The 8,536-nt window shown below is 40.3% G+C and overlaps 1 protein-coding gene across 2 annotated transcripts; it reads left to right on the forward strand.

Annotated features, from left to right (window-relative positions):
• Positions 1-1,583: 1,583 nt before the first annotated feature.
• RGS4 (regulator of G protein signaling 4) lies at positions 1,584-8,219 on the forward strand. Of its 2 annotated transcripts, XM_062193751.1 has the most exons (5): positions 1,584-1,698; positions 4,411-4,515; positions 4,835-4,896; positions 5,490-5,656; positions 5,968-8,219. In XM_062193751.1, the coding sequence occupies exons 1-5, from the start codon at positions 1,655-1,657 to the stop codon at positions 6,205-6,207; spliced, it is 618 nt and encodes a 205-aa protein (XP_062049735.1). In that variant the 5' UTR covers positions 1,584-1,654; the 3' UTR covers positions 6,208-8,219. The 2 variants fall into 2 exon arrangements, with proteins under 2 accessions (XP_062049735.1, XP_062049736.1); XM_062193752.1 differs by lacking the exon at positions 5,490-5,656 and having other exon boundaries at positions 5,968-6,138.
• Positions 8,220-8,536: the final 317 nt, after the last annotated feature.

Genomic DNA, 8,536 nt, shown 5'->3' on the forward strand with positions numbered 1-8,536 from the left:
TAGCTAATCTAATAAATGTTCTCTTGTCTTCCTGCATGAAGGCCAAAGCTTTTTCCTATCATCTAAATGCATCCTCTGAAGATTATAGTCCTTAGCCTTTTTATGTTTGTTTACCATCTCTTTGCTAGCTGGGGAGGGGGAGTGGAGGGAGCTTGAGATTTTCAAGGGCATGAATGGGGGAAGGGGAACATACAGGTTTTCCATTTTGCATTCTGTCTTCTCACTCTCTTTGCATCCTACTGAACCCATCTATTTTTCATCTTTCCCACCTGAACTACTTGATATCTCTGTTTCTTCTAAGTAAAGTACAGCTCCCTGTAGCTTGTGGTCAGGAATCTATCTGCTTTCAAAATGAAAGCTGTCTGGGTCAGACTTGGTATTTAATTTCCCCCTTGTACTCATAGCTTTCAGATACAAAAAAGCACTCTCTGCAGCTCTAGTGTACATGAGCCATGACTGTAAGATACGAAACACCTGCATGCTTTTTTAAAATATTCAGTCTATGTTATTACATGCAAAATATACTAATTGTCTTTGTGTTCAGAAGTACCTGCAGGGCAGAATATTCTTATGTTAATCCTGAAGCCAGGTAATAGGCAAAGCAAACTATATTTTTCTGCCTGCCTGCTCTCTGGAGCATTTCTCTTTCTCTGTCTTTCCCTCACTCCCTTCCTTCCTCCCTCCCTCCCTCCCTTTCTTCCTCTTGAAATACCGATTTAGAAGCTTAGAATTACATAAGACATGAACACAGTTGCTAACAAGAATCAGTATCTATATTTATTCATCTCCTTGCTGCCCTGGACCTCAGGCTGCTGTTTGAGGCTTTTTGCAGGAGGCAAGCATGTAAAGGAGAAATTGTCAGTGCTGGGCTGAATTCTGTTCTTAATAAGAATTGGAGCAAAGTATTCCACAGTCAGTTTGATGACAGATGCAGCAAACCTATTTCTCCTGGGCCAGCTTTTCTATGCTGCCAGGCATATTCCTGTCTGCCATTTAGCTATTTCTCCCCACACCTCCGTGTGCCTGGCAATGGAGAAATCATCTCCCAGAGACGATGATCCTCCCACCCGCCTTTTGGAAATTGAGCAGGTCAAATATTGGGCCACATATAATGTGATGTTTCTCATCCAAAAGAGAAAGTGTGTTGAGACTCAACCCCCAAAGTGTGCCTTAGACTTCCCACTGGCACCTTTCCGTTCCAGAGGCAACGTCGTCCCTGATATTGTTTTTACAGACAAAAGAATAAACTCCCATATTTTCCAACACTGTAGACTTCTATTTTTCTCGTCTCTAGAAGTTAAAAATCTCAGACATTTGTAGAGATATTGAGTCATTTTTTTCCTGTCTATTTTGGAAGAGGATTTTCCCAGCTTGTCCATTTTGCATTGCTGATGCGTAAGTCCTTTCTTCCTCCTGCCTTCCAGGGGCTGGAGAGGCAGAGGGAGTCAGGCGCTGGTACTGCAGAGCTGTTATCTGATTGGCTCGTCGCTCCTGGCCGGGCTATAAAAGAGACCCCTACAGGCCTGGGAAGGAGTAGCTCAGGATCCTGGCAGTATCTTTGCAGGAGTGAACGTGAAGTGTGCTCAAATCAGAGGCCACAGCTCCTCCTGCTGCGTTTCTTTCTTACTCGGCAAATCCCACGCTGTTAAACAAGATGTGCAAAGGACTTGCAGGTCTGCCGGCTTCCTGCTTGAAGAGGTAAGATTGTTTTCAGCACTAACTACGTTCAACTTTTGGACAGACTTTCTCAGTTACTTGCTAGTTGTGTGTACTAACCTAGTTCTTTGGAGTAGTAGTCTGATCAGGGGAGAATATTTCCCTGGCTTTTCTCCAAGAATAACTTGATTTGCGACTTAAGAACTGTGCTTCCCAAATTCTGATTTTAGTGTGTTGTTTCATGTGACCTCAGTTTTGAAAACTGTTGTGATCTTTAAGCCAAGTCCTCTAACTAAGCTAGTGCTGATTAAGAATCATATGAGGTTTTGACTCTACTTGCTGTATCTGTGATCATTACCATTATGTGAGCATACCTGGATAATTGCAAGCACTGTGACTCTGAATGAAATTTGTTTAGGGGAGGACACCTCAGGATGAACTTGTGCTACATCATCAGAAAGGCACAAAGCTTTCTGTTGGGGCTACAGTATCTTTCTATATTCTCATAAACAAATGTCACAATGAAATAGTTTCTATGCTACATGTCTCTTTTTTCTCTGTTCTTATCTCTCATTCTTAAAGTGTCGTATGTGAGTGGTGGTTAAGGAGTATTGATCATAACAAATCATCTGAGGGTTCTGTAGATCTCATCCTAAAGAGAATGTTTTGTCAATGTAAAAACAAAGACTTAAAAAAATATAGCTACTCTTCTGTCTTCAGCTTTTTAAATAGGCGTAAGTAGATGCTTTCAGAGAATGCTAGATATTCGTCAGTTGAAAGTAAAATACAAAATGAGAGCATATTACATCACTTAATCTTGCAGCTAAAGGAAAAAAGTCAATCTGCAAGAGTACTACCTCTTTCCTTGTCTCCCTGCAAAGACCAATCACCTTAAATTTCAATTTGGAGTTAATTCCAAGAAGCATAATCTTTTGTGTGTTATGAAGCCACTTGCATTTCATTCAGAAGCAGGAAAGTATTGATATATTCTCTGTAACGAAGCAGGAGGTTCTGGTAGAGAGTACTGATGAAGTAAATGCCTCTCACCTTCACCATTAATTTCCTAACTGGATGGAGCAAGATAATCCACGCTTCAGTTAAATCACATATAAAATGAACCATGCAAAATGCAGAAGTGTCAGGGAAAAGTTATGTTCCAGTAAATATTTAGTGATTCATAGATAGGAGACTGTGCTAGAGGTCTGCCCTTGAGGCGTTGAGCAACTGATTGAGAAGGTTAAGCTCACAGTCAGTAGGTAGCTGTTCCTCCCCTCCTCACAGGGGAAACGTCAATCATCTGGTCCAACACTTTCTCCAGCAGTGCCGGAGCTTCCGGAGGGACTTCCCACTGCCCAGGGTCACAGAGGTGGTGTGTGAGTGAAGATCACATCCAGTTCCTCATTCCAGTGACTTCCGAAGTGATTTTTGTTTTTATTTTTACTGTTTTATTATGTTAAAAGGCTACTTTCTATGCATACTCTGGGCAGTCAATAGCCATGGGATCTCAAACAGAGGAGGCACATGGTAGTACGGAATAATTTCTATTTACATTGACTCACAATACACTCATGCCATCACCTTAGACCCACTCTAGGCTTCATGAATATATCTTGCTATCATCAAGGAGAATTTCCCAACCCCTGTGCAGTCACCAGTTGAGAAAGCAGAGAAAGGCAAACAGTAATGTGAAGAAGAGAAAATACCATTTGGGGGGCAGTCCAAGGACCTAATGGAATTCAGACTTTCTTGGGAAGCCGACATAGATAAACCTTTAGCATATCAGTAACCATTCTAAAATTTTTTTTCACCCTTTATTTCCCCTCTCCAAGGAGGAACACTTACTATCCATTTCTTTTTAAAATTATTTCTCTTCTTAACTATTTTGTAGCTTTTATAGTAAGAGATACAAGCAAAAACATGGTAGTGTAAGAGTAGAGATAAAAGCTTATCTCTGGGCCTCCTTTTTGAGCTAGTGAGGAGTACTGACATAGCCTGGTCACCTATGAAACGGCAATACGCCAGAAGCTCTGCCCGCAATCAGCAATCACTAGTTTCAGGAGTGATTCTAGATGGCTTATTTAGTGTGTAGATATTAAAAAAGAAGGCAATAGCAGCACTATATTGTCTGGAAAAACTACTCTAAAGGAACCTGGGTTTCACCCTGAGCATTTGCGTTAACCACTCCATTTCTGGAGCTACACACCTCAGTATGTACTCCATAATACAAATTTCTTGTTCCATCACATATTTGGATGGAAGGAAAGAGACCCTTAATTTCCAAAGGAGCTTCTTTCTCTGCCTGCAAGGAGACAGATGACAATAGCAACCAATCACCAGAAGGGGGCGTGTGGCAAGAAGGTGTCGAATTTTGCAGTTACTGCTGCTTTCTAACTCCTAAAAATTACTCAAAGAACAATCATGTCTTCTGTGTGGTTATATTGATGATACCAAGTGTTTCATCGTTGCTCCAAAATGGCATGTGTACAGAACGGGCTTCTGAGACAGATTGAAGGGTCAGAATTCCAATTATAGATAAATAAACCAGTGTTATGACTCTCATCTCAAGGTTGTGTATTAAGTCATTGGCAGAAACAAGTGTTGCTTTCCTGAGAGTTAATGCCAACTTCATCTCCTATTCCCTAAATTAACTGTCTCTGCACTATATGCTAGTAATGAATTCTTCAAGCCTACCACTAGGTGTCTTAAGACAGGTGGTTACCATAATTAATTCCCTTGCTTTCTTCTTTTGTGCAGTGCAAAAGATATGAAGCATCGGTTGGGTTTCCTGCTACAGAAGTCAGATTCCTGTGAACATAATTCCTCCCACTGCAAGAAGGACAAAGTGGTTGTTTGCCAGAGGTAAGAGAAATGGCCTGGATGAAAGCCCATTTTTAACTATCTGAGGTTAGAGAAGTTGTGTAAGAAAAGAAGGAAAGTATGCCCCTAGTTAAGCCAGATTTGGATCAAGATGGCCCCCATGTTCATGGAGATCATAACTACATTGGAGATTTTTTTTCCCCACATATTTACTGAAAAAAAAAAAAAAGACCTAATCAACAATAGAGCTGTTCATGATGATAAAAAATAAAATCTCTACATTTTATTCAGTCTTAGATTGCTTACCCCAGTTTTTTGTATTGTATATTCAAACTATTCTTTTTCTCTGTAATGTCTCTAGGGTGAGTCAAGAGGAAGTCAAGAAATGGGCCGAATCGCTGGAAAACCTGATTAACCATGAATGTAAGTCTGACAGTTTTTTATCCTGCTCATTGGATGAGGTTAAAGGCACTATGGATGAGGCAAATTATCTCATATTATGCTGGCCTAATAGGAACTGCAGAAAGAACAATGTTCATTGTGATTTCCAAACCCAAGATGACATTTTGGTCTTACATCCAGTCTGTTTAAAATTTTACCATGCACTAGTGCTTTGTGAAGTACCATGGAAAGTTCACAAAGGAACCATCAGAAAACCATCTCTATCATCATGTGGAAAAAGGCAGAGAGGAAAAGCTTCTGAATATTAAGATATTCTTACAGAATCAACCTTAGCTTTTCTTTCCCAAACCTACCTTGGTAATTGATAGCCACCTAGGTGTTTTAGAAACAAAACACATTCAATCTTGAGCATGAATCATTTTGTGTAACTGGATCTACTAGATACTGAACAGAGATTAGAGTTGCCTTCCCTCAAGTGACCCTCCAAAGAGGAGAAAATTGGGGAGTGCTTGAACCTATGCTTTGTTTCCAAGTATCACAGCTTTATCTGAACTACAATGTCTAAGAGGTCATTGAGTATGATAACATGTATGGTTCTTTCTCCCGTGTTGCAGGTGGGCTGGCAGCTTTCAAAGCTTTCTTAAAATCTGAATATAGTGAGGAGAACATTGACTTCTGGATCAGCTGTGAAGAGTACAAGAAAATCAAATCACCCTCTAAACTGAGTCCTAAGGCCAAAAAGATCTATAATGAATTCATCTCAGTTCAGGCAACAAAAGAGGTAGGTTTTCATGGCAGTGAACCCCCTGGGTCTCTCATGAAGGTGTCTGGAAGTGGTATATAACTCCTTTAAGGTTTTTTTTTTTTAATAAATTTCTTCAGTTTAGAGAAAGAAAAAGAGTTTTCCATGCTTACCTTGAAGCAGTATGAACCTTTCATATTCTTTCACGTATACCAGGGTGGAGCCAACTATTTTTTTGTTTTGTTTTGTTTTCATTCCTAGAATATACAGGGTACCCTGTTAGTATTCAGTACAAAGCATGCAGCCAACATAGGTCCTAGGTATAATGGAGCCTTGGCTTTTCTCCTTAGGTGAACCTAGATTCTTGCACCAGAGAGGAGACAAGCCGAAACATGCTAGAACCTACGATAACCTGCTTTGATGAGGCCCAGAAGAAGATTTTCAACCTGATGGAGAAGGATTCATACCGCCGCTTCCTCAAATCCCGATTCTATCTTGATTTGGCCCACCCTTCTACCTGTGGGTCAGAGAAGCAGAAAGGAGCCAAGAGTTCTGCAGACTGTGCTTCCCTGCTCCCGCAGTGTGCCTAATTCTCACCCTGAGGTGGATGGCTGAAATGCCAAGACTCTATGCTCTGGAAAAGCTGAGGCCAGATATTGATCTGTATTAAGCACCAGTGCTTTATCCACATTGTAGCCTAGTGTTCATGCTGCCTGCCATGTGTGAGTCACTTTCATGCGAGGGCTAGATTTAGTCTTGGTGTTTGGGTGTTCATCAGGGTGGGACCTGATTCTAGTTCAATTTCTCCAAGTTCGTTTTAGAGCGCCATGTGAGCAACTATTCAAATAATGGCCTTGTAGGTCTGGATTATTGAAGATTGTTGACAGTTCCCTCCTCCCAACAGTTTGACCTCAGATTGGTTGGTTGATACACTTCTTGTGACGTGCATATGCACGTTTTCTGTTAGCTAGAACTTTCTCCAGGCTCCAAATATTTGGATGAGGCTGACCTAGTATACCCTTGTGTGTGCGTATGTGTGTGTGTATTTATGTATGCACATATACACATATACATTCTATATATATATGTGTGTGTGTCTGAATACACATGTGGGTATCTCTGCAAGAATAGATTGGAGGGAAAGACCCTAGGTGCTCATAACTAGAATGTGTGTATGTACTTACATGCATGTTTCAATCTCTGGTCTTTCATACTCATTTGAATAGAGCAAACTGAGCTAACTGCCATGCAGGCTCAGAACAGAATGTCAACTTGTAGAAAGTTGGCTCTGTAAAACTCCACGGATCTTTCTGGAAAAGCATCCAAGCAAATTCATGGTTAATTTAACCAGATAGTCTTCACATTGAGCACTCTTCTACAGAGAGAAAAATCACAAATAATCCTATATATGACTAATACAGAATTGTCTTAGGCTGATGGTTACTAACAGCACCTTTGAGTCCCTCAGCTGCTGGCTTCCTTCCTTTGCCTGGGTGCTCGAGGCATGGTTATAAGCAGCTGGGTTGGTATGAATTTGGGAGATGGAATAATTGAACTGAATGAAGAAATGCAGCTAAAGTCTTTCCAGCTATACTTACTGTAAGTTACTGGCTAAGCAAGGGTACAGACTTTTAAAGGTCACTGTCATTATCCTTTGCCCTTTCCTTCTCTCTTGATCAAGGTGCTCTTCTCATTTTTGTCCTGAGGAACTTGGCCATCAGATGTCTGTTTGGCTTGTTGTGGATAGCTGGGTTTTTCCTCCATAACAGTTCTAGCTCTAAATTTACGATTATAAGCCAGCAGCAGGCAAAAGATTTTATTTTATAAATGGGGCACAGTTTCACAAACTGAAAAGCCACTGTAAGACAAAATCTTGCTCATTACATCCCAAACATCAAGACTAACGGAGACTGCAAACATTTCTTTCTAGGCTCTGAGACCAAATGAGAATGAAAAAAAAGGAAAAAAAGAAAGAAAGACAAACAGAAAGAGAGAGAGAGAGAGAGAGAAAAAAAACAATTGTTAGAACTACTGTTTGGAACTTTTCAAGGCATGTGAAATACTTGAAAATTTCTCATTTATGTTATTTATGATGTTGTTTTGTACAAATTTTTATTATTGTATTGTTTTATAAATGGAGTGCAAGATTTTACCTGAATTATTAATGAATGCCCAGGAAGTAATTTTCTTCTCATTCTTCTAAAACTACTGTCTTTGAGAGGATGTACACACTCATGCACATACATTGTTTCTGTTGTTCCAGTATCAGTTACATGCATGAGCACCTTTGTGGCTTCTACACCAATGTACTGGGCTGCAAAATGAAGACACCAGAGTCTGTGCACACAGATCTCATTGCATTCAAATGAACATTTCCTAGTTGTACCTTTCTTGCCCCTCTGGCAGTCTTACTCCTAATGTCCCCAAAGTTCCTTGTCAGTGACCCTTTTTGTTACACACAGTTCCACAATTCTGTTTCGGGTAACTTCTGGATCCAAATGTATAACTCTGCTGGTCTTGCCCTATCACAATTGTCATGACTTTGATATGGTACCTGTACTCACAGACTATTGTCTCACAAATAAGTCTGGAAGTCATTCTGAATGAGAAGTAAATTTATTTTATGTAACATATTTCAGAGTGTGTTCTTCAATTATATTTTCTTGTTGTGTCATCACCCTTTGCTACGGTGAGCTTGCCTGTACATGGTCCACGGACAGAATACTCCTTCCATATGCATGCCTCTTTCTATCATGTGCTTTATAGGCCTCAAAGCTTATACTTCCAGTGCCCCACACACATCTCAATAATAAGGGTAAATAAATGCTTTGCACAAAACCATCTGCTTGGAAACACATTAATGATCCACAGAGATGTGAGAAGCAGCAGGGCATAGTGTGATTTTAGAAGATGACTCAT

This window comes from Lepus europaeus, chromosome 5 (assembly GCF_033115175.1).
Source record: "Lepus europaeus isolate LE1 chromosome 5, mLepTim1.pri, whole genome shotgun sequence".
NCBI lineage: Eukaryota > Metazoa > Chordata > Mammalia > Lagomorpha > Leporidae > Lepus > Lepus europaeus.